The sequence below is a fragment of the Mchenga conophoros genome, linkage group LG1 (genome assembly GCF_057382185.1).
Source record: "Mchenga conophoros isolate Kocher_MC1m ecotype Shallow Benthic linkage group LG1, M_conophoros_male_GT1.1, whole genome shotgun sequence".
NCBI lineage: Eukaryota > Metazoa > Chordata > Actinopteri > Cichliformes > Cichlidae > Mchenga > Mchenga conophoros.
The window spans coordinates 2,859,488-2,884,997 of NC_140526.1; the positions used below are offsets into that span (position 1 = coordinate 2,859,488).

The 25,510-nt window shown below is 40.7% G+C and overlaps 2 protein-coding genes across 7 annotated transcripts in view; one reads left to right on the forward strand and one right to left on the reverse strand.

Annotated features, from left to right (window-relative positions):
• Positions 1 to 227: 227 nt before the first annotated feature.
• LOC146582709 (annexin A2-like) lies at positions 228 to 9,448 on the reverse strand. 2 transcript variants are annotated; one of them, XM_085278660.1, is made up of 13 exons: positions 9,354 to 9,448; positions 6,541 to 6,602; positions 5,908 to 6,001; positions 4,237 to 4,331; positions 3,057 to 3,170; positions 2,839 to 2,929; positions 2,653 to 2,732; positions 2,148 to 2,207; positions 1,600 to 1,693; positions 1,150 to 1,245; positions 894 to 952; positions 680 to 802; positions 228 to 571 (listed from the first exon to the last, which is right to left on the reverse strand). In XM_085278660.1, the coding sequence occupies exons 2-13, from the start codon at positions 6,589 to 6,591 to the stop codon at positions 512 to 514; spliced, it is 1,017 nt and encodes a 338-aa protein (XP_085134786.1). In that variant the 5' UTR covers positions 6,592 to 6,602; positions 9,354 to 9,448; the 3' UTR covers positions 228 to 511. The 2 variants fall into 2 exon arrangements, with proteins under 2 accessions (XP_085134786.1, XP_085134852.1); XM_085278726.1 differs by lacking the exon at positions 9,354 to 9,448 and adding an exon at positions 6,681 to 6,817.
• Positions 9,449 to 13,509: 4,061 nt separating this feature from the next.
• The window catches only part of cngb1a (cyclic nucleotide gated channel subunit beta 1a), a 37,072-nt gene continuing 25,071 nt past the window's right edge, over positions 13,510 to 25,510 (forward strand). For 2 of the 5 annotated variants that reach the window (XM_085278787.1, XM_085279111.1), the window contains exons 1-15: positions 13,516 to 13,872; positions 16,282 to 16,408; positions 16,965 to 17,004; positions 17,103 to 17,154; positions 19,173 to 19,275; positions 20,444 to 20,463; positions 20,579 to 20,593; positions 20,894 to 20,993; positions 21,492 to 21,516; positions 21,601 to 21,673; positions 22,253 to 22,353; positions 22,898 to 22,955; positions 23,306 to 23,335; positions 23,523 to 23,583; positions 23,682 to 23,709. In XM_085278787.1, coding sequence (XP_085134913.1) covers positions 16,283 to 16,408; positions 16,965 to 17,004; positions 17,103 to 17,154; positions 19,173 to 19,275; positions 20,444 to 20,463; positions 20,579 to 20,593; positions 20,894 to 20,993; positions 21,492 to 21,516; positions 21,601 to 21,673; positions 22,253 to 22,353; positions 22,898 to 22,955; positions 23,306 to 23,335; positions 23,523 to 23,583; positions 23,682 to 23,709 — 832 coding nt within the window. In that variant the 5' untranslated portion in view covers positions 13,516 to 13,872; position 16,282. Of the gene's footprint in view, positions 13,873 to 16,281; positions 16,409 to 16,964; positions 17,005 to 17,102; positions 17,155 to 19,172; positions 19,276 to 20,443; positions 20,464 to 20,578; positions 20,594 to 20,893; positions 20,994 to 21,491; positions 21,517 to 21,600; positions 21,674 to 22,252; positions 22,354 to 22,897; positions 22,956 to 23,305; positions 23,336 to 23,522; positions 23,584 to 23,681; positions 23,710 to 25,510 lie in introns of all 5 variants that reach the window. The other 3 variants (XM_085278861.1, XM_085279029.1, XM_085278946.1) reach the window with 3 other exon arrangements.

Consider the following 25,510-nt stretch of genomic DNA (forward strand, 5'->3'; position numbering starts at 1 on the left):
TTTATTAGAAAAAATAATTTTCTGTTTTTTATTTTTGGCGTTTTTAGTTAAACTTTTATTTTTTTTAGATTTTATTCTCAATGTGATTCTTGTAAACGAGGCCATCTGTGTGTGTTTAACACGGAGTTTGATCCTTCGTGGTTTCCTGTACTGCGGCCTGCGCGGTGTTAAACATGCCTCTGCTGCCCCCTGGTGTTCTTTCACTCAAACAACACAAAGACAAATCATTTCTTTTCCCGTTTTTTTATTCCACAAACTGACGTCGATCACAGAGACAAACATGTTTAACCCTCTCGAGGCAGGCGTTGCCGATTTGCAACAGTTAAAAACTAACAACCCGATTACCCCACATACATATTTTATGAGTTTTTTTACTCAGAAGTACCACTGCAGGTATTCTTTTGTGCATTAGCAACAAAAACTTAATTTGAGCCTGAGAGGGTTAATCTGAGCACCGTGAAGGATTTCATCTGATGGTTGAAGGCCCTGCGGCCCTCTGGGAAATGTAGTTTCAGTCGTCTCCTCCGCACAGACTGAGCAGAGCTTTCTGGTAGTCTCCTTTAGTGTGCTCCTAAACACAAACGCACACACAAAATTATCCATCGACAATAAACACAAACATGCCCTCTCCGTGGTGTGTTCGATGCCCTCCGTGTGTGTGGGATATTGCAGGACTCACAGTGATGGTCTGGTACAGCGACCTCTTGAAATGCTTCTTGAACTCTGTTCTGATCTTGATCAGGTCGACTTCACAGCGAGAAACGATGATCCTGGTCACCACCTTCTCCTTCGCTCCTTTACTCTGAGACACAAAATGTCAGCATGGACGGAGAAGGAGGAGGTGTTATGTTTAGTTGAGGTGGAAACGTTGGACAGAAACGTGGGAAACTCACCTTCATGGCTTCGTTGAGTCTGCTGGCGAAGTACAGCTGCCTGTTTTCAAAGCACTCCACTGTGGACAAACGATACACACCTGCTTAATGTGTCCTGTCACCGTGAAGTAGAATTTCACTCTTACTTTGTTCTGATGGCGTCTATTTCTTTTAACGTGTGGCTGAAAATGAAAACGAGACTTGCCCTCGTGCTCGGTTTCCCCGTTAAACCGGGTCTAAATCTGTGACTTGAATATTTGATGTTTCTTAGACGTACCCAGAGTGAGGAAGGATTTCTCCAGATCCCCCTTCACCTCCTTCCTGATGCTCTCCTTCATGTCGTAGGGGCTGTAGCTCTTATACCTCTCAAACACTGACACACAACACACACATTAAACGTGAGACTTTGCTTCAAACACAAGCTATGCTTTTTCACAGCACTGGTTTCTTTCAAGTATACAACTATAATTCCATATTATTTGTACATTTGTTGGTTTCATGGGTCTTATTTTGTAGGTTTCATTACATTTCCTGTTGTTTAGTATTTCATTTCATCTGTCCTGCTTATATTTATAGTTCTCGTGTTTTCTGGCCTATTGTTGGTGTCGTTTGCCTTTTTGTTTTGTTTTTATTGCTCTTAGTTATTGACTGAGTTTTACATTAGCACTGTAATGTGCTGTCTGTATAAATAAAGCTTTGTTGCATCAGTGTTGAGGATGCAGTTCACCTTTCTGCAGGTGGGGGACGCTTCTCTGAGACATGATTTCGATCCAGGTCACCACGTCGGTTCCCTTCCTCTTCACTCCGGCTTCATACAGAGCCTGGGAGGTTCACACAGGAGGACGGTTTAATAAAGAAATTGTGAAAAAAAAGGTCAGGTTTACATAAAAAAGAGAAAAAGCACATGTACAAAACTAACAGTTATACCTCTGAATAGATTATCCCCTCAGAGGACACCAAACCTCGTTTCAAGTCTTTAAAGGTGCTTTTTGTAATCATGTCCTGTGAGTTTTAACTTTCACCACCAGGGGGCACCGAGATGTTTTCAGACACGTTGCTTCAAAGTTTCATCATTATTTCTGGTCCACCCCCGTTTATTTCACGCCATCGCTGTAACAATGATTACTCTTCTACCCCGTTCAATAACGGTCACTTTCTTTTGTTTTTTCATATTCTTTTGATAACTTTAACTCTTAGAAGGTTTCAAAGCATTTTTAAGTCACGTGAATTTACAAAAAGTACCTTTAAAGAAAAAAAAAGTATATTTTGACCTACTCTGGCATCCTCATCAATCTTTTCATAGTCGACGACATTCGAAGGTTCATCTCGTCTCGTCTGTGAAAAAAAGAACAGATTAAATAAAAACAGGTTTTTGTCGACTAAAATAAATCAAAGCTCATTTTCTTATCCAAGCATCAAAACTATAAATATCCTAGAAAAGCATTCGTGTTTTCAGAGTGTCGGTGAGAAACCAGTGTAACTGACACTGTCTGACAAAGTCTATCAACTTATTATTAAATATTGTGAAAGTAGTTTCTGTAGGTTTTTTCATATCTGTCTGAATATTTAACTGTTCTTAGAAAATATTTAGTTCTCTGAAATATTTTTACCAAATCCACTAAAGTCAAAATGAAGTCAGATGTGTTATTGCAGTTAAACACAGACCCGATACTCACAATAACATTTCCTGTGTTGTATGTGAAACATCATTTTTAGGATTTTATGGGAACCTGTCAGAGTTCTTATATTTCCTGCTTTGTGAAGATAAATGAAGTCCTACCTGAACCAGAGCCAGCAGCAGTTTAGCAAAGTTTCCCGACGTGTCTCCTGCGACGTCTTTCTCTAAGTCCTTCTTAAACACTGCAGAGAAAGTCAAAGTCACATTCTCTCACTTTTTGCCTTTAGCTCATGAAAACCTCTGTTATATATTTATTTAGTATTTTCAGGTTCCTGAAACGTGACTCACTGTCTCTGTAAACCCTCTTGATCTCAGCTAGTTCTTCATTGTTCCTGGAGCAGACGATCTCGATTAAGGTCTCCTCGTCGGTCCCCAGTCCCTGCATGAAAAAACCCCAAACTGTGTGAAACATCCAACAGCAGCTCTCAGCTATCAGAGTGAGTCTTTTCTGGAACGTTCAGATACCCGGTGAGCCATGTTCATTTGGTCTTTAGCGTGACACTGACCTTCATGGAGGCTTTGAGCTCCGAGGCGTCATACTGAGCGGTGCTTTTCATCAGACCCAAAATCAGAGCCTCCAGAGAACCGGATAGCGCCCCCTTCAGGGCACTGACCAGATCCTGACACAACCACAGACACAGGGTTAAAAATCACTTTAGAAATAATCATTTGTACAAAAGCAAAAAGTTCAGGATCTGTTGTATTTCTCACTGCCTTTTCTGTTTGTCAGTTTCCTTCATTTTCCATCGACCTTCAGAGTAAAGGTTCTATTTTTGGCTCATGATTCGAAGCATGAGATGTTAGCTGTTGGCTGGATTACCACCATGGCTGCTTCACGGCCTTTGGGTTTACATCAGGCTCCAAATGGAGGGTTGTCTGTGGACTTCAGGTTTATGCAAGTTTGGTTTGTGTACAGTTATTTTCCTGTCATTACAGAAATCGCTATTTTATTCATGATAATAATAATATCCCATTTATTAAAACAAGATTTAAAAAATAATCTCAGTGTTGCTGACTTTTGTTGTCCACCAAAAGTTTGTCGGTTCATGAAAAACTCTGAAGATAATTTATGAAATTATAAGTTTGCCAAAAATTAAAAGTAGTGGCAGTCGTGATTTGTTTTTATATTAAAATGAATGTAAATTACATCATCCAGCTGATTGATCTGTGCGATAATCTCTAGATCATGTTTAGCAAATTTCTTTTTGATGTTTCTTTTATTTCCTTATTTTTATCCTTATAAGTTATTATCCAAGATCATTGTTAATATCAATCAATCAGGGTCAATTTATTTTGAATGATTTATTGTTTAATTTATATTTAAACGTTACTGAGTAAAAACTGGGAAAAAAACAACAAATTTTTACGTTTATTTTTCATATTTAGGGAAATTACCAGAAACATTTTGGTGATTATTTTTTAATTATTCTATAAGACTACCCTTAAAAATTATAAGCTATTTGGTCAATGATTATATAACATTTTCACTCACAACGAACAAAATGCAACAGAAATAATTTGACCTCAGTTATCTGGTTTTAATAATCACTGGAAGCCAAGATTTAAATTAAAATGTGATTAACTGATGGCCCTGATTAGTTTCTGTATATTGATTGATTGAAATAATGAAAGTAACGTATACGTTAAAGGTTCATTTTTGTTCGTTAACAGCGAAGCATCTCTGACCTTCTTGGCAAATCGTTCGTATTCAAAGGCGATCTCTCTGCGCTGCTCGCAGCTCCGTCTCGTCAGGATGTCGATGATGGTCTGTTCGTCCACACCTGCAAATTTGTCAAAGAAACTAAGTTACTTACTGTTTTCAACTACCAAATACCATATACAGACGTCAAAACAACTTTCGCCTGTTGATTGCATACATGTCTTTATTATTTTTCTAAAGAATCAGAGATCACACATTCTCACAGGGCCAGTGAGAATGGTGACGGTTCAGGTATCCGTCATCATTACAAGTGACTTTGACCCTGATAAACTGTTCCTCTGATTATCTCCAGCAGTTTCTTTTGTTCTGATGCTGGAAGTCTCTCTGCCGAGGGACATCCTGCTTTTCCAGCAGCTCTCACAAAGGAAGCTGGAAAATGGAGGCCGAGCCTCGCTCAGCAAGTCCTCTGCAGCGTCTGAGTGAGTCACTTTCCAGGCAGATGAAATTATGTTGTACTTTGAAGAGGACAGATGTGAACAGATGTGTTACCCTGTGATTCAGAGTGCTGGGAGCTTTTATTTGTTCGGATTTTATGTCCCCGTGTTCTTCCTTCCTCTTTCCATCAGGATTTTTTTTTGTTGCTCAACCTTTTTGCTGTTTTTGTAAATACTACAATAATTAACCTCAGAACAAATTTGTTATTAACAAGACAAACACTCCTTTGCATTTACTGTAATGAGCATATTGACAGTGTAATGACTCCGAAGCTGACGTGGACGTGATGAGGCTACCTGTGTCTGATTCATGATGTGTGGCTCAGTTATAGCTGTAGGCATGTTGGATGTTACTGTAGAAGCTACATATTATACATTATGCATTTTGCTTTCTACCTGTACACATTTATTGATCATTAAAATCACTACTGTTTCACATTGTGCATGAATTTGCACCAATTAGCATTATGGGTCATATTAGCTGCTGAATAAATTTGGCAAGCTAGCTAACGTTAGCTGATAAACTAATCTGAAAATGAGCAGCTAAGTTACTAGATCAGTTTGGTTGAATTAGTCACTCAGATCTATTCTAGACACCATTTTCCTGAGATAGCTTTAAGTTGATTTATGTTTGCAGGAAAGCTAGCATTAAGCTAGCAAAAAAAAACTTTTCAAAATAAAGGTTTTTATTTAAATAACTTAAAAAACAACAACAACCAAAAACCACTTTTTAAAATAACTTTTAAATAAAAAGATATATAAAATGTGCAGCTTTAAGGTCATGATTTAAAGTGCCTACTTTTTTTCTTCTCATGGTTGGTTATGGTGAAATCTCCTTAAAACTCGTTACCATAGCATTAATAAACCATTAGGCCCATTACAATACCAGTAAAACAGTAGCTAGTATCCACTTGAGCAAAGCTCTGAACCCCTGACTGTTGGCTATACCGATATCTTTTCCTCTTTTTGTAATCCGTTAATTGCTAAAAAACCGGTTAAGAAGCTGAAACACCATCAGAAAACTCTGTTGCTGCAGTGTCGGTGATGTCCGAGTCGTGGACACTGTGTTTCCTGTGCACAGTTGAACAGTTAAACTCGGAGAGAGAAGTGGTGGGATCACAGTTACATAACTCAGTGGAAACTTCCTGACCGGTGGGCTTGGCAGGGAAATATCAGGGAGGAAGTTTTCCTGGACTCGCTCACCTTTGGTTTTAATGGCCGTGTCGATCCTGGCAGCATCACGGGCCGGGTCGAAGTCTCGGGCCGGCACCACGGTGGGGTATTTGGCCTCTGGTTCCTACAGAGGACAGAAACTGACCATTAGCTCCTGTTAGCTGCTTGACAGAAAGCACCGGACGAGACGCTGATGCTGTGATTTAACCTCGTAATGCCCAACAGACTGTTAGAGACACACGCAGGGGTACGGGAGGAGTTCTCCATCAGGCAGCTTTCTGAGGTTGGAGTAATTCTGAATGAAGCACTGATCAGTCATCAGTTTATCTGCTTTCTAACTGTACAGATGAACTCCAGGTGGAGAACGACTCTTGTTCTCTGTTTATTGTTGACTTCATTATTCTTGTGTTAATTTAATGAATCTGAGGTGGTGAAAATATGTCAGTTCACTGCTTTGTTTTTGTTTGGATTTTTTCAGGTGTGCAGAAAACATTGAATAACACAGAAATGCCTCCAGTACCTGAGACCTGTGTTATGGTACAGTACCAGTAGTGTGATGTAATGCTGCTCTAATTAGGGCACAGTTGGGTTCATCAGTAATTGGAGGAATAACCTGATATATCAAAGTCATTTATGGTGATTGCTGTGTTATCGGTGACTCACCCCACTGTACGACAGCGTCAGCTGACCCAGAAACTCAGACACCAGCGCCATGATGGATTCACCTGCAACACACAGTTCAAGCAGCTTAAAGGTGAGTTTACATCATTTTCTGCAGTCGTACAGTTTCTGTTATCGCTTACTTGATAGTTAAGAAAAAGGCAGTGAGAGAAGGTTCAGGATCAGAAAGTCTGCAGCCTGCTGGCAGTCGAGCTTCTCTGGAGGAGTCTCTGGAGCTGTGATATGTCCTCTTTAACCTTTGAGTGGAAACACTGGGTTTCCTCCTCTGACTGTCTAAAAACAGACCAACAATGGCCTTCAGACTCCAGCAGGCTGTAAACACTCATACGCTGGAGGGGTGTTTGATTTATTGAGCGGGACGTGCCAGCGGAGGGCGTGTGTGCAGATAAGGAGCATGAATCAAACAGATCTGCAGGAATCTCGAGTGCGTTGTGTAACACGGTGAAGCTGAAGCTGTAAAGTGATTACTGCAGAGTTTCCTCCACCTTTGACCCTCTTACAGACTCTGCCAGCATTTCATCTCGCAGCTGCTACAAACAGTCCTGAAGTCTCGGCTCGTCCCGTCGTCTGCTTGCTGCCGTTCAAAGAGGAATTCCACATATCGAAATAAATCACGGAGCACAGAGAGAACACGTCCCGATTAACCTCCTCAGGGAACCAACCAGATTAATAGTTGAAGAGAAATTAATTTACAACAATCTGACAATTTCTACTTTCCCAGTTTTCTATAGCAGCGTCTAAGAGACACCAATAATAATAATAAGTTTTTTTTCTATCACTTCACACAAAAATGTATTTATTAAAGGTACTTTTTGTAGATCTCATCGCCATATGTAACTAAGACATTCACCACCAGGGGGCAGTGTTTTACCGATCAGTGCATTGAAATTTGGGGGTGGTTTGTAAATATTTGTATAGTTTTTTTAGTATTTCTAAAACTCGTAGTGATTTCTGTTTCTGCTGGTGTCTAATGGCCCAACATGGCAAAAGCATCTTTACATGAAGAAACAATATTATGGTTGTTTACAGAGTCATAATTATATTTCCAGAGTCTCCTTCAACTCAACATCCAAAACTAGTTGATCAATCATTATTATCCTCAAATACTCAAAAGTCCCTGAAAAGCCTTCAGCTGATCCAAAATGCTGCAGCAAGAGTCCTGACAGGGACTAGAAAGAGAGAGCAGATTTCTCCTGTATTGGCTTCTCTTCATTGGCTTCCTGTTGAATCCAGAATTCAAAATCCTGCTCCTCACATACAAGGTCTTAAATAATCAGGCCCCATCTTATCTTAATGACCTCATAGTGACCTATCACCCCAATAGAGCACTTTGCTCTCAGACTGGGAGAGCCTTCAGCTGGAAACCAGCTCCCAGTTTGGATAGAGAAAACAATGCCGCTAGTTTTAAGCTTTCCTTTTTGATAAAGCGTATAGTTAGAGCTGGATCAGCTGACCCCGATGGCCCTGAACCTCTGCTTAGTGGAGCGATAGGCTCAGGGGGACTTCCAGTGATACGCTGAGAACTTCTCCTTATTTGTGTTCTTTAGATTTTGGTCTTTTCTGTCCCTCAGTTAGTTTTTTCTTGTTTGTTATTCATGGTTTCCTCTTTTTCTCCCCTCACCCTCAGCCAGTCGTTGCAGATGGTTACCGCTTCATCAGCCTGGTTACGTTGGAGGTTTCTTCCTCTCTGATTGGTGGATTTTCTCTCTGATACTGTAGTCTCTTTACTGTACTGTATGTAGGACTGCTGTCATGTTTAAAGTCCATATCATTTTAACCCTTTTTCACTCCTGTGTCTTTAAGTTTACCAGCTTAATTTAGTCTTCAGGAGCTCCCACTGTCTGGAAAGCCTGTCCCATAGGGGGTGCTCTTGAGCTGGTCCAAAATGATTGGGGCTCTTTGGGGCTGCAGAAAAAGTAAATGTCCTGGGAGAAATGTTGTTTTCACCTTAGATACAACAGATATAGCTCAGATTTTTAGATATTTTACAGGTTTATATTGTTGTAAAACAAGCTGTAGTTTCTATGACCCAAGTGTAAAATAAGAGCTTCCCTGAGCCTGAGGGTACATCTGTCATAGATAAAGAGCAGTGTGGAGATGATGGTCACAGCGATGTTTCCCTGTGAAGCTGTTTTTACTTCCAAACATCTGGAAGAACCTAAAACTACCTGTTGAACCAAACTCAGAGTCAGAAATGAGCCCACGCACTCACTTTAGTTGCTAACATAAGTTGAGCAGCTTGAAGAATGAAAGGCGACATGAAAGCACAGCGAACTGCAGCCAGTCCTCATTTATCGCTCCGAGGCGGCGGCTCGGCTCCATGCACGACAGAACGACTCCATCTGCAGCGGACTTTGAGCTTTATAACCCCGCAGACATTTTACATCAACAAAGCACTTCAGCTTTATAAAATCACTGTTGTTTGCAGCTTCTCTGTCCAGCATTAATCACCGGTGGCTTTAGGTTTCACTCATTTCACTCTTATTTTGGCGGATTTTAGAGGAAGCGTTTGTAAAAACTGCTCATGCTGCTTAAAAAATTACAAACAAACACTTGAATTGATGGTTTTGTTTCTGAATGTTTGGTTAAAAAATACTTTAAAAGTAAGTGAAACTACTTCTCCATCCTCTAGGCTTCAAAATAAAAGCCTCCAGTCATTGCTAAGTAAGGAAACAAACACGATTCGTTCTTTTTTGACTCTTTGAAGTAGAAAAAAGAAGAAAAGTCGTAAATCGTTCCTGCTGCTAAAGCTCTCTGATATCCCGATATCCCCGCTCACTCTGATGAGTTCTTACCTTTAGAGACGCAGCAGCAGCTCCGTTATGAGCCAGGACGAGGCTGGGTGTGGTGTTTAAATACAGGCTGACTCACACACACACGCACACACACACACTCTGCCTTCTGACTGCCTGCATGACTCACTGAGTTTTACACATCAGGCTGGACACATGGGCAGAAATTCCTCAGCGAGGCTCAAATCGCCTCGCCAGGGGCCGAGAAAACACTCGATTCTTATTGGCTGGCTGGCTGGTGGGAGGCTTTAAAAGTTAGATACAAATTCTTTCTTAAATTCAATCTGAGCTCATGATTTAACTCCTTCCTGCATCGTCTGTGAGTCAAGTTCATGAAACAAAGCAAAGTGAATGAGGGCGATTCAGAAAGGTTTCTGCTCGGTGATCAGTCAGGTGAAGTCAGGCTGCTAGTTTTATATCATCCGATGGGCCTAACAAGTTGGTTATATAACCACAGAGTCAGTCTGCCTTTCTCAAGTGTCGTGGCAGAGCGGGGTCCACAGGAGGTCACCGACTTTAGCTTGTTATCTTTGTCGTCACCCCGTCGGGCTGGTGGGCAGAAGATGTGAACACCTAAGCTTTAAATGCAATAACTCGAGAAGGAAGTCACCTAGGATTTTCAGATTGATACCATAGATGCATCTGCTAAAAACCTCAAGGTCAGAGGTCAGGTTTTCTAAAAGTCTTCTGAATGCACTAACTTGAGAACAAGGTGACGTAGGATTTTGAATCCTACCAGGGCTACCAGCCAGCCCACTCAGGCTGTGCAGGTAGTCCTGCTCCTCTGTGATGGCACATCCACATCCAAGTGTCATCAGAAGTAGGTTTGCTGTGTCTCTCAGCCCAGCAGCACAGGTATCATCTTCTTTGTGCAAGGAGGAACAAGAAGAGCAGTACTCAAGGTCCAGTAGTGACCTCTAACTCATGTGCATGCTTCTAAAACATCCAGGGTCCATCTATCTTCTGATTGATGGACCTTGAAGAGACAGGAGATAAAACAGCTTGTTTCATGGAGATGATGAATTAAGGAACTTAAAGATTTTTTTAAAATCTTTTTTTTTTATCGTGTTATTATGCAAAGCTGCTCTGATGCACTCCCACAATAAAAATACTAAACTCAAACTGAGCAGAATGGGTCGCCTTTAAAAACAAAATCAATTTATACTTGCACACTTTTAATTATGAGTTTTTTTTACAGTGGTGTCAGATCAGATTTAAGAGACTGTATGTCATGATCACTCTTCAGCAGTGACACTTCCCTTTTCTGTCCTCTTCTGAAGTTTATCGACAGGTTCACTGACAGTTTCTACGGCCCGAGTGAGACAGCGTGGTTCAGCCCTGCTAATATTTATCCAGACAGTGTGTGATAAAGCAGGTGCGGCGGGGTGGAGCGGGACAGTGACGGAGTTTTATTGATCGTAACAGGGCCACATGGTCTCAGGTGTGTCCCAGCAGGAAGTGACCTCCCTGTGGAGGGAGGGGGTGATGGTGGCCAGAGAAATCGGGGCCTTGACAGGTTAGATGGTCTAAACGAGCTGCTATGGTGATGCTGAGCGAGTCGTCACACTCATTCAGCAGTCATCCATGAGTCAGCCTTTCTGATCCCAACAGTTTTAATCTTCCCTGCATGAACAGAAACAGGCACATTCATCGTTACCACAGACGGTCACAGCTGGAGCAGGATCAGCAGGAAACCCTCCTGGAGAACAGTTAACAGCTGGAAAAGGTGACCAGGATTCAGGGAGGATTCAGGGTTACCTGAATTATGCTGCAATAGGTCTAAGGTGCTGGAAGATTCCCATGATGCACTGGGTGTTTCTTCTTCACTCACTATGTGTTAATAGACCTCTCTGCACTGAATCATACCTGTTATTAATCTCTATCTCTCTTCCTTCTCTCACCCCTCCACCATGTTAGACACATGATATGGATGCTTCTAGATCATGAGGTGTTTCTCTCCTTCTGCATACTTTTCTCTTCTCATTATCCTGGTAAAAGTTCATCTTGGTTTCCTCCACCAAACAATTTTTTTTCAGCGCTGTGTTGGCTCTTCTAGATTTTTTCGACTTCCTGTTCTTGAGTGTAATCCGTGGCTTGCACCTCGTTATAAACTCTTGATTGTAGACCTCGTTAATGACACCAGAGTAACACCTGAAAAAGAAGCTAAAGTTTTCTCTTCCTTTTTATCTGCTTCTCTTTTATAAAAAGCTTTTATGTGAGAAAAGTTAATAAAAGAAAAAACAGACACAAAGCCCACAGAGCTTCATGCTGTAAGCAGTTTCACAGTCTGTGGTCGATCCTTTTAGTTTATCCCTTTCTGTTGAAATCTGTATGGCTTGTAATTTTGTGCATAGCACAGGCAGGTTGACCTGCACGGTGATGACACCACCCTCGGCTTTCTCCACAGCTGCTGGATAAAATCCAGACTCAAAGCCATGAGTCAGTGCTTGATTGGGAAACCCTGGGATGATTTACTGAACCACCCTGATGATCCTGACAATGTTGTTGGGATGTGACAAGTCAGATAAGAAAAAGATATCCTGGGAATGCTGGACTGGATTCATGGTACAGGGTTTGGCTTCTGTGTATTGGGGCTATAAAAACGAGGTGTGCAGTATGGGGTCATGAGTGAGATTAGCTTCTCTGAATAAGTTGTGCAAAAGATTTCTTTCTTTAAAGGTTTCATACCGCTGCGTGCGTTTTATCTACAGTAATCTGTGCAGGTGTAAAACTCCCCTTTTTTTGGCTGCAGATATATTTTGTTTGGATAAACAACGTCTCTGAATATTACTTGTTCTAGAAAAATGTAAACATGTGATTCCTCCTTTGAAAGCTGTTCTCTAAAAGTGAAGAGTCCTGATGAAGGGTGTTTACTTGCTGGGAGGTGAGGAGCTTTACACAGTGGTGTAATGCAGAGGAATGCAAGCTGAGTTCAAGCTGCCCTCGAAGGGACGAGCTGAACTCTGAGGGGCAGAAAAAGAAAATGAGGGCTGTCTGCGTGGCGCTGATAACACAATCAGAAACTCAATGTCGTCAGAGATATGAGAGCTGAGAAACGAGAGCCAGGTCTGCTCCGTGTGTGGAACTGAGGACGACACAGATCATCCACAAGAGGGCAGCAAAGGCCCAGTTCACCCGAGTCCACTGCAGAGCATAAAGGCTCATTGTGTGACTGTTATTACACTTCATGACACAACACAAAGAAAAATGAAGCAAACAGGATGAAATTTTTATGATGCAGCAGAACTGAAGGTCAAACATCTGCCGGGTGCAGGAAAGGAGACAAGGGAAGGACAGAAGAGAAGATTACATTAAAAACAGAATGGAGACGGGAAAAGCAAAAGAAGCAGAGAAGAAGGAAGGAAGGACAGAAAAATGTCCGACCCTTATTTAAGGTGCACTCTGAGATGGCGCTCAGGTATCTGCAGTGCCTCATCCGATCCTCTGTTTTGCTGACACTGGACTTAACCTCGTTAGCAGCTAATCCTCAGGGCCACATTAACAGCTTTAACACGGAGTCGCCACAGTGTGCTGCAGCCCAGAGCTGTAAACAAGCTCCAGAACCAAAACCAGGCCCTTACCAAACCACCTTTATCCAAACCAGAGACAAAAAAGGCAGTGAAACGTCCACGGCTCTGAGGACAAACGAGGCCTCTGACTTGTGGAATCAAACCTGTAAATTAGAGTTATTAACAGCTTTATTACAACAAGTCAGCGACAGAGATGGTACTGAACTTGACATGTTAGTCACCGTTGGACCTGGAAGCTTTTTCCCTGACGTAGATTCAGTCATATGGAGCAGGTGGGATTCTAACAACAGAGAAATAAATCAGTGGATCGTTTCATTAAAAACAGAACCTCAAAAGAAAGCTTTTTCATTTTCTGCCCCTTGTCTGTTCTATGCCCAAAACACCTCAACTAGGAGTCATTCAGGACGTGTCCCAGTCAGATGGTCAAGCCGCCTTAACTGGCTCCTTTCGATATAGAGGAGTAGCAGGTCTGCACCTCCTCAGCCCTCTAAGCCCAGAGGAAGCTTGTTTCTCGTGGCCATAGGTGAGGCAGGAACATAGACTGATCATCCCCAGTCCCATCAGCACTTCGGGCTCTTTGTTGCTCAGTGAGCTCTTCCTTAGCAAAGAGTGACTGACTAGGGGTCGGCTGTTGCCATTTGCACAGAGGGGATGTTCTTGGTCGGGGATAATGTTTACATCGATGGTACCCAAGGTTTCCATCGGAAGATTGTTTTTCAGTTGTTTATTTGGTGTCCGATTGCTGGATAGATCTGAACTTTATTGATAAACCATTGTGGTTTGGTTTGAGGACTGTGGTTCCCTTCATGGTTCAGCTTCTGAAAGTGTAACCTGATTCCATGTCTTGCCCTGCTCTGCCTTTCATCGGCTTAGTAATCTTGTTAGCAGAGTTCCTGCGTAATCCTCCCACAGTGTTCAGATCCCTGCAGGTCTACACGGCTTATTCCCCGCAGCTCTGTGGGATGCTGCTGGACCCCAACTGACCAACTCAGGTAGGACAAGAGACGCCCAACACTTTGACCACTGACACCTCCATGGATGCTGCGTAGCTTTGAGAACAATGAAATAAAGTCGATTAGGTGCCTTGTTTCGCTTACAGTTCAGGTGCATGCCCTGGTTTCGAATGGTAGTAGCTGGTGATTTGTACTATTTAATTTTGTTTATACTTATAGTTCAATTTGAGCTTCCTGAACCAACGAATCAGGGCAGGAGACACAAGGCTGAACCATAACTATTGTTTTCTTCTTGGTCTGTGGTTTTATCAGGTTGTCCTGTAAATTTGATAAACTTGATTGCTGCTGATGCCGTGAACTTCTGCTAACACACACTCATTTGTTTGATATTGATCCCCAGTTTTGGGTCTTGTGGAGGTCTAACTGAGGCAGAGATTAATTAAACGTGGTTTCTGTTGAATTTTCAAAAGATGTTTTTCTTTTTTAACATTTTAGCATAAGCATCAACAGGAGAGCTCCCAAAGTCGCAAAATTGAACCGGGTGAGGGGTATATTTAAGTAACTTTGAGCTCATGAAGTCAAAATGGTTTAAAACTCCGAGTTATGTCTGCTGTAAACTCACCAGAGGTGCTCTTCTGTGAGTTTTTCTTTACCTGAACTGAAGCTGGAGGGTGTTGGTGACTCTGAAATCCTTTGAGAGCAATTTGTAATTTGGGATGACAGAGTTAAAACTGACTTAACACAAATAATGAGCTGCAGTGTGTGGAAACAAAAATCGAATCTTTTAGTAAAAAGTGGCACTACACTAATTTTAAAATCCAAAAAATCAGCCTATATTAAAAATATACTTATGTGAAAGTATTAATTAACCCAAAATATAAAGTGCAAAAGTAAAAATATCATTTATGCACTAATTCAATGTGTAAGTGTTCTGTTTTTAAATATTACACTCCTGAAATATAATAATATCTCTTTATATGGTTCGTTGGTTAAGTTTACGGTTTGTGTAACGCATCATTATGCAACAAAAGGTAGAATATTTACCTCATAAATAAGGAGGTGATGATGCATAAAGAAGCATAAAATGAAAGTAACTTAAAAAATATACTTAGTTACTTTACAGGATGAAAACAATGGTCCAGATTAGTTTTGATAAATCTGGTTTAACCTGAGGGTTCGATCAGTTAGGAAGCTCTCTCTTTTGGCAGTTATCTGAAAGTCTAAAAAGAATAACCAGTCAATTCGAAAAGCTCTACTGCTTTCCTAAACCAGCTGATTCGCTCACCTGGCGAAAGAGCCAACTAGCTTAGCAGCTACTTTATAGACAAAAACAAAAAGTGAGAGAGACACAGACACCATGAAGACACAGACAGATGAATCCTTAAGTTTTACTTTTTAAAGCTAGACTTGCGTATATTTAAAAAAAAAAAAAAAAAGGTGAGTCTGTGATGTTATCTGCTAATACAACCTGGCTTGATTAGCTTTGCGACGGTAATCAAGATGCTAATTGTAGCATATGAAACCAGGCTAGCTAACCTAGCTAAATATATTAAAACTAAATATAAATATAAAAAATAAACAGCTGATTCTTTAGTGTGACTTAGTCCAACTAAACACTGAAAAAGACATTTTTAGTCGACCAACCTTTAAACTCCAGAAAAACAAAGAGACTTCAGGCTGTTAGATGAGTCCATTATTTCAATGCACGCAACATACTTTCACATTGCTGCGCCTTGATCCTGATGCCAGGTCGTCATGAGTCAGTCGGTGGTTTTTGTGGGACAGCCCTAAAATGGTAACATCTGTACCCTAAAAACACATTGCATAATGCTAACGTTGCATTTTATCACAATAATCATGCAGCTTTACCAGTTAACGCGTCAACTTTGTTCTGTGGTTGAAAACAAGCCAGATAGAGACTAATAACGTAAACACAATATACTTCAGTGTTAAATTTATGGTAATGTTGTTGTATTTCATTATCAAATGCAGTGTTTTAGAATATAAATATAACATGTTCACATCTTTCCATGTTGGCTTTCCTTTTTTAGAACTGGAAAAAAGGAAAACTGACTAACAAATTAGTCAGCTTCCCAACTGGTTAATTGGCACATACCCCAATTAGAAAGTAAAAGTGCCAAACTGGAGACCAGTGTAAATGAACGTATGGCTGCAGTGAAAAGCCGTTTTGTGCTGCCAGGCCTCCTGTGGAGGATTAGGGTCAGCATCGGTCTGATCTAATTCGGACTGACACTCAGCCAGACATGATCTAAACACCATTAAGTGCAGCGGGAAGCTAATTGTGTTTGGTTTCCATGTGTCCTCATATCCACAGGCGTTTCCGTAGTGATTGTAAACACAGAGCCTGCCCTGACATGAAGAAGACGATAATATTTAGTAATAGGTTCACACTGTAATGGCTGACAGTGTCTGTTCTTCTTCTTTGAGGATGTTGAGCTGGGTGGTCAAAGTTGTTCCCCAGCCGCCTGAGCCCAAAAAATCAGAAGAACAGAAGGATGCTGCCCCGCCCCCTGCTCCTGCCCCGCCCCCTGCAGCTGCTCCGCCTCCAGTTACTGTAAGCTTTGCCCAACTAAAAAATGTTTTATTGTGTCATGTTTACGGAGCATTGTGAGGCAGAATGGGTTGTTTGCCTTAATAACTCAAATTTTTGTGCTGTTCTGGAAACCACAAGTCTGTGTGGTACCGCCACACTTTAACAAAAACACATGTTATTAACAATGTCTAATATTAAACTGAAACAACAATGTTGGTGATTGGCGGAGGTTACCGTTACTATGGAAATGTTGAGACCCATTATTTGAACCTGAAACTCATCATCAAAATCAAATATTTTTTTTAATAATCTTGATTCAGCTTGGAGCTAATTGGCTTGTTTCAAGGCTTAAAACTCTTTTTTCTGAAACTGATCAGAGAAAATGAACAGGAAATTCACTACGGTCACTGTTAAATCCATATGGACTATCATGATTCTGTAAACTATGGTGTTGAAGTGTGTGTGCTAAATGTCCATCATGATACTAATACTTTTATCCAGAAGTAGTATTTGCACTGTTACTTTTTATGCATTATTTTAGTTAAATATATATAAGATGACTTTGTGTGTTAAACAGGAGAAGAAAGTGAAGTTTCAAGATGAAGTCAAAAGTGAAAGTAAGATCATTCACATGCAAATCGTTTAACTTTGTGTAGCTCAGTCGGCATCTTTGTTTTTTACAAATATTAAACATATATCAATGTTTGACTGACAGCACCAAAAGCTGAAAAACCAATGCAGGAACCTCAGACAGGAGCGGAGAATGGGTAAGTTATAACCTGCAAATATACCACACAAGACACAATGTTTAAACTTAAACACAATGTTAAACCTAAACTATACAAAAGGAGCCAGCAGTGCAGCTCATATTTTCCTCCTTATTTCCTGAAACCTTTCCTCATAGTTGCATAAAAATTAGTTGTTATTTATACGCAAGTTACAACTGTATTTCCAGCAAATCCCAACACACACTGGTTTTATTTATAAGGACAAATATTTTTCCAAATGAGTTTATTTGTTTGGAAAAGTACACATGAACAGTATTATAACAAACATTATGGTACAACTGATAAATATACAACTCTGAGTTCCCAGTTCAAGCTATGGCTGATAGCTACATTAGCCTAAACTGCTGCTAAATTAGCTGAAATCTAATGCTAACCTAGTCCTTCAAAGATAACTGAAAAACTAATTTTCCTCTGAATTTTCTTAATACTTCTATAGAAAAAATAGCTGGATATTTATGACATTTTATAAAATGTTTTTTTTATTGTTTTTATTTTTATTATTATTTTTCAGTAAAACCTAACTTAAAGGTTTTATTAATCCTAAAGCCTAATATTATACAGATTTACTAATGAGTACTAATAGCTCTAAAATTCCTGTTTCATTCAGCTGTTAGACTTTATTAACAGTTACCGTATTTTTCGGCCTATAAGGCGCACTTAAAATCCTTTAATTTTCTCAAAAATCAACAGTGCCCCTTATAATCCGGTGCGCCTTATATAAGAATTCTGGTTGTGCTTACTGACCTCGAACTGATTTTATGTGCTACACGGCACTCAAAAATCTTTCAAAAAAATGTTTTAGTACGACTTTGGTAAGCTATGAAGCCGCACCGCTTGATGGATTGTTGGAGCATTACGGCTGCCATAGTCAGGAGCCTCGCAGAGTAATCTGGATCCAAAACTCCGTCCGCTTCAGGTCCCAAAGTCAAACGAACACTGCAGCATCACTGAGAGTTACAAACTGTCTAAATTCTTTCATCTGTAATAAAATGATCAGCGTTGCTGCTTTACCAGGTGTAACAATTAAGTTTAAAATCCAGGCATCCATGAAAACAGGATTTATTAAATTTAACAGAGTTAGAAGTTAGCAGGAAGTTAGCTCGCTAGCTTCCACCTGAGCATGATATAGCATGTTCTGACTGAGAGATTTCTGAAACAATTCAAACGTACAGCTCTGTTATCACTTCCAGCATAAATGAAGACAGAAAACTAAACAGTAGTGACGTTTGTAGGGTTACTGAAGTTGGGCTAGCTGGTATATAATGATGTGCTACGTGGTGGCTAGCGGCACAGCTATGTTAGCATAACATAAACACCGTGAAGCTGGTGGATAAACACTAACTTTTTTCCATTCAATAAAAGTTAACGTGAGGGTTCCCGATCATTAGGGACAAATGCCAAACTTCAGTCAGGAGAACAACTGAGATAATCCATCCACAATACGAGTTAGTCTTTAATATACTGCAATAACATGGGAATAGAGCAGCTGTGAGAGAATTCAATATTAATGAATCATTGGTACAGAAGTGGAGGAAGCAAGAAGAACTAGTTGAGTAAAGTGTTTTGTTTTGCTCCTTATAATCCGGTGTGCCTTATGGTCCAAAAATACAGTACTACACGATGGAAACATGATGTTAATGATGGATTCTTCACTGTGAATGTCTCATAGTTTAATTTTATCTGTGATAATACTCCCCTGGAGAATGCACCATTAGCTTGCTAAGAGACTTTTCCCTTCTTAATGATTTTAGTACCTTTTTTCTTACCTCTGACTCCAGTGAGGGAAGTAACCAGGGACATTTTCCTTGTACACACTAAAGATTAAATATCTCTTTATGTTTTTCAGCCTTTAAACAAGCTGCATAATTTCAGTAGCATTTTTGATTTTGAGCCCTGATTATATTTCGGTTCAGTGTTACTTTAGAAGGGAAAAAAAATCTTTGCTTTGTTCCAGGAGAGTGAATAAAAAGCCTGAATTTAAACGTTTACATCCTCAGCCCAGCAGCTGGGTCTCAGAGCGGCATGCTGACGTGGATCAGCGGCGCTTTGCCTCAACCCGCAGTCTCACCGAAAATGAGCCGAGCAAACTCCACTGCCAAGGTGAGGTCCTGATAAACGACCCTGGGTCTGACGCAGAGTCAGACTCAAGCTTCATTTTTCAAAAAGATAAGTCTGTGAGGTTTTCATAAACATCAGATGAAATCTCTGTTGGTTTACAAGGTGGCAGTCCTGATTTTAGCCCTTAGTCAGTTTTTCAGTTTTTCAGATTTAGATTTTCAAAAAACAGAAAATTGATCGCAGCTTACACACACAGAGCCACTAGTCACAAACACTGTTGCATGTCAAGGTAGAGATCGACAACAATGAGGTCAATAAATAAATAAATACATTAAAAGTAAGATAAAAACTAGAATACAAGGAGAAATGTCTAAAAATGATCAACTACATAATCATTTTCTTTGTTATTGACACATTTAACTCCAGATAGTTATCATCACACCACTTTACAAATTCAGGTAAAACGGGATCACAGTGCTCTGTTCTCATAAGACGTCCTGCAGATGTCGGTGTACATAATAAAAAGAAGATGTGCCAGAACAAAGCCCTGAGGTGAACCAGAGCTTCACACAATCCCACTGGACATTTGTCCGTTAACAAGGACCTGGACAGACTCGCGCTCTCGCACAAATATGAGGCTGCATCTTGTTAAAAGCAGAGGAGAAATCAGCAAACGGAAGTCTTGCATAATAATGATACTTTTTAAAATCTCACTAGTGGTTTAAGTGTGCTGTGAACCTTCCAGAACATAAACTGTTCCTTCTTTTAATAATAGGAGTCACAAAAAGACAAAAATAAACAGAAGCAGAGACACAAAGAGACCACTTACAGTCAGAAACTGATCTCTTTGCCCATTTCTTCTGCTGACTTATATTCTCCAAGCATGATCGACTCTTCTAGTGTCCAGACCTGACCTGACCCTGAATGCTCACTATCTTTATAATTGGCTAACAATCTCACCTTAACAGTTTCCCAGGATTATACCTGTAGTCCTTCCTGAAAGCTTCATCTGAACCCCACACCTGCTTGATGTCTCTCTGAAAGCGCTCGTAGGGCCAGTTTGAGAAGTTAGTTTGTGATTCAGAAAACGCTGATGTTTTTACGAGTCTTGGTCTGATCGATTTGAACATCTGCTGCAGCTGGATCCAGCAGTTCTTTTATTGTTCTCATAGTGTTTCCTTCTCTTTTCACTCATGCTGCCTACTCACAGGAGGAAGTTGAACCAGCCAGGTAAACAGCTGTGTGTGAAACAGCTCTGTGTTCAGTCTCGTGATATTTGTGTAGAAGCCGGAAACGTCAGAACTGTTAGACTCAGTAATGGACTTTGCATTTTCTGCCCTGACAGTAAACCCGAAGACGAGTGAGTAACCACCATAATAAAAACTAAATACTAATCTGATTCATAAGCCGATCAGCAGGCATATTGCCAAATAGTGAGCAGCTTGAAAAGCCTATCAATGAGCGGAATGCCAAATAGTGAGCAGCTTATCAAAGGCAGGATGCCAGAGATCGAGATTCTTTACGAAAAGCACCAATAGATCAGATGCCAGATAGCGAGCTGCTGTTTAATCCTTCATTAAGCTTCGCTGGATCTTCTGCAGCGCCTCCTAGTGTCCCGTAAAATCCCTCTCACAGTTATTAATGCATGTTTCTTCCTTAGCAAAGGGATGATTGCCTGGATATCTCAGGGTCTGGAGAAGGTTGTTCCTCAGCCTGAGTTGAAGAGCAAAGAGCCGCCCACAGCTGAGCAGCCGGCAGAGGTACGCCAGCACTGACTGATGGACTCCAGCAGCTTCATCTGAAAGCTGTTCATGTCTCGGCCAAGTTACTCCTGGCCAGTCCTTAATTGCACCTAAGCAGTCAGCATATTTTGAAGGTCTCACTGTTGTTGTAAATAGTGTTTGTTTTAAGTATCTGACCAAACCCGGCCATCGACTGTCAGCTAAAGTTATTAAAGCTAATTTACATCTCTGATTTCAATTTTATTTTAAACAAAAACACACATCTGACTCTGGAGTGTTTAGATCATTAATAGTTCTTTTTTTAAAAGTTCTGCTAAAGTCCAACATCCACCACAATCATTTAAAGAAATCCTGAACACAATCTGAAACCCCAACAGTGTGTGGAAAGCTAAAAGTAATCTTAAACATTGGGAAATCATTGATTACAGATTCTGCAGTGTTTCCATCTCCATGATCATATTTTTAGCTTTTTACCAAAAATATTCCTGCCTTGGTTACATGCTTGTTTCTCCTCAGGTGCGTCAGGCTGCACCTGCTCCAGGTGAGAACAGACCTGAATATGTTTGCAGACACGGACTGGATTTTAGCTGCTGCTCAGTCAATCATCAGTTTCCTTGTCTTTCAGCTGCAGAGCCTCCGGTTACTGTGGTGGAGGTGAAACCGGACCGAGATGACAAAACTGAAAACAAGCCACCGAGGTCAGCGTCCTGTTTTACAACATTATCTTTCCTTTAAATAAGCGTCTGTGTTTTATTAAGATGCAGGGGCGGACAGAACTATTTATACATTAGATCAGCGGTCCCCAACCCCCGGGCCATTTGGTACCGGGCCACTAGGGCTGAGGCTCAGGTGTGAAATTCATGGTTTTCAAGATTTTTATCGTTTTTTAATTTTATTTTTTAAATGTCTTTATTGTTAACTCTGTTTCCCCAGGTCTTTTCCTTGTGTTATGAATAAATCTTTTTTGTGGTACTGGTTCTGGTTTTATTTTGTTGTATTTATCTTTGACACCTTAAAGGCCGGTCCGTGAAAATATTGTCTGGCATAAAAGGTTGTGGACCGCTGCATCAGATGTTAGAGGTGAGAGATGGATGGGTAAATGAGACTCAGGTGAAGATAATTAAGCAAAACAAGAAGTAAAACTTGAGATAGACAGAGGAGAAAATGAGACAAACAAGACATAAACAGAAGGTTAACACAAAGAAACAGAACTCAGCCACCTCACAGGAGCTAACTGTTCATGTGATATTTCAATCTGCCTGTGTTCTTACTCACAGCATGATAGACTGGATCAAACAGGGCATCGAGAAGGTGGTTCCTCAGCCAGAGATCCATGTTCGCTCAAAAACGGAGGCTGAAGCTCCAGTTCCAGCTAAAGGTATCTTTACTTCTCATTCAGCCACAAATCATCATTATAGACCTATTTAGCTCAGAGATTTTCTTTCATGTTGTGGTGGTAAATGTTTGATTTGAACTGCTTTGCTTGGTTGAGTTCACCTGAAACATCATGTTCTGCTGACAGCTGGAGAAAAGAGAGTACTTATTCTTTCTAAAACAAACATTTGGACATTTAATCACCTTCGACTGGCTGTACTTTTGTGATATTTGGTCCTGGTTGAAAACACAGAGGTCAGAATAGTTGTAGATAACCTTCACAAAAACCAATAGAATCAGCATTTTATGGAAATACATGTTTAGATATTATTCAGCAAGAAAATCTTTACGAACTGATGACAGCTTTCTGATTTTTTTTTAACTATAAATGCAGTTGCTAACAGCAGTGTAAGCTGCGTCCAACATCTGTAATTCTACTTAGCCTCTTTCTGCCAGATGCCTTTTCTTGGACATGTAAAACTTTAGGATTCAGTGGTGCCGTTTTGTAAAATTGTGCTAATATGATTTGCTCCTCCCCTTTTAAACAGCTGAAGCTCCGCCTCCAGCTCCTCCACCTGTCCCCAAACCAGCCCCAGAGGCCGAGAAGTGAGTCAAACCTTTGTCACGGTGTTGTGTCCTGTTTTAAAGTCTTTAAAAGGGAATCAGGCCCTGCGGAATGATCTATTTTACTCTAAATTGGACCATAATTTACAAAATGAGCATCATGTTTCATTCGGTAAGATTTAAAACTAGTGATTGAGACCATAAACTCACCGGAAGGTGTTACTTAGCTCAGAGATCAGGTGAGCAGGAAGTACATTTTCTCACAGCCTTCTACAAAATCATGCCAGAGGAGTCGCCCCCTGCTGGTTATTAGGAAGAATGCAGGTTTAAGGCAGCTTTGCTTGATTTTTCAAAGCTGGAAGCTCAGGTCTCTCCTACTTTTGTCCTCACAGGTCCACCAAGGAAGCCGAGGAGCCACCAAAGTAAGTGGAAACATGTTTATGTTGAGATAGAAAAGTATTTTGTCCTTGTTAGCAGGGAAGCTAGCGTTAGTCCAGACAGAAGAAAAGCAGTTCAGAGTCAGGTTTGGTCCTGAAAACCAAACAAACCATACCTCCATGATTCTATGCGGATGTTGACTGTAGTCAACTCTTCTTGTTGTTCTTCCAGCATGATGGGCTGGATCGTCAATGGGATCGGTCGCATGTTGCCTCAGCCCGTGCAGAAGTCGGTGAGTTGCTGTTACACGACGCTCAGCTCTCGCAAACATGCCATAAAATTCCAGTTAGGTCAGGTGACCTGAAGGTGTCATCTGTTTCCTTCATACAGGATGCAGGAAATGACGAGGTGCAGACCAGTAAGTACAACAACAAACCAACATCAGAGTTGCATCACACTCAGTTGTGAGTTTATTAGTGGCCAATTGTACGATGAGCAGCTTGGACAGAAAATACTGAGATACAGATAATTTACATCCATCCATCCCAAAGGGAACAATACAACAGGAAACGCAGCTCGATGATCCGATATAAATGCACGTGAAAAGGAGACTTTTTATATGCTGTAGCTTGTTTTGAGCAGCCACCACTGACACATGAAGATCCCAATATAGACTTTCTGAAGTTGGCTGAAAGTTGGTTATAGAAATCATGCTGACTGAAAACCTGGTTCATCCTTACACTGTGACTCTTGGAGTGGGTGTAAAATGCATTTGGTTGTTTGGATGCCTTCATTAAATATACTAAAGTTCTATATAAAAACATTTACTGATTTAATAGAAGTGAGGTGGGAAATTTCTCGCGTTTCATTGTTACAACCAAACTTTTCGATGACAAACACCCTAAACCGAGCTACAGATTTAAGTCAATTAAAAAGTAATTTTCTTACTACATCTATTTTTTTAGAAGACCCCATTTATATTATTCTGTGACACGTGCACTGGCGAATTGATTGATTGGTTAGTGGTAGGTCAGGGGTTGGTGTCAGTGATGAGGCAGACTGTAACTGGGCTGCTCTTCTCCTTCTGTTTCAGGGGGGAAAGGCGGACAGAGCCCCTTAAAATAAAAGGAGAAGGAAGAGCGGGACAGAGTCGCTCACACTGACACTGACAGCAGCAGATACTTTAACTGACTGACGGACACTCAGAGCTGTTTGCGCACAGCTACGGCAAGATTCAGTCCTGTAGCGCTCACAAAGCTGCACTGCTTTTGTTTTGCACAGCCATCGTGCGGAACTTAAACTTAGAAAAGGGGCACAATTGTATGATTTTATTCAAGGGGACTCATTCTGCTTCTGCTCCCTGTTTTGATTGTTTGACTCTAACAGAGTAGCTTTGCATGATTCAAAGTCCAAAATAATCCTTTGTCTCACACCGGGTCGTTGTTCATTCACAAAGTTCTTTCTTTGTCTAAAACATTATGTTAGCTCCTCCCCCTTTCTTATGATAAGCTGCCCTTTATAAGGTGGGCGGGGCATCCGTGTCTGAGATGACCATATTAGGGTTAATCTCACTCTTTGCCCATGTTTAATATGAACTTCCACCATCTGAACAGGAGATATTTGAAGGAAAACAAACAAAAAGCAGAATATGTCCCCTTTAATGAACACCAGTTATGATTAGGAAGTCTTTATTGCTATGCTCTGTTTAAAGTCCAAGCCTTTGGTGCCCCTTCATACTGGGAACTCTGGATTGCTGGTAGTCCACGTCAACTGCTTGCTTGGTAAAGGGGACCAGTTGTTCTCATTTCCAGCTCTTTAATCTTTTAATCCTGGAACTTAACCAGAGTAACTTGGCAAGATTCTCAGGTGAAAATAATTCTTATTTATCGTATATTGCCCCTTTATGTAGTTTCCTGTCTGAAACTAGCTGCTTTAGCTCCCGTCTCTTCAAGGTACCCATCTCTAAAAGCCCAATGCCTTCTGATTGCCTGACTTATGGAAGCCTACAGAGGGGCAGCACCTTGTGTTTTTGAGATGTACTGCCTGTACGTCATGAGGGTGCTGTTCCTGTAGCAAGTGACTTCTGCGTAGTCTTTGAAACTTTGAATACAAATAAACATAAATATGTTTATTCATATTAAAATGATACCAGCCAGAAACTGAGGTAAAGCACAACTGGTCCCCTTTGAAGGTTTTTGCTAAATCATTGCAGACGACTA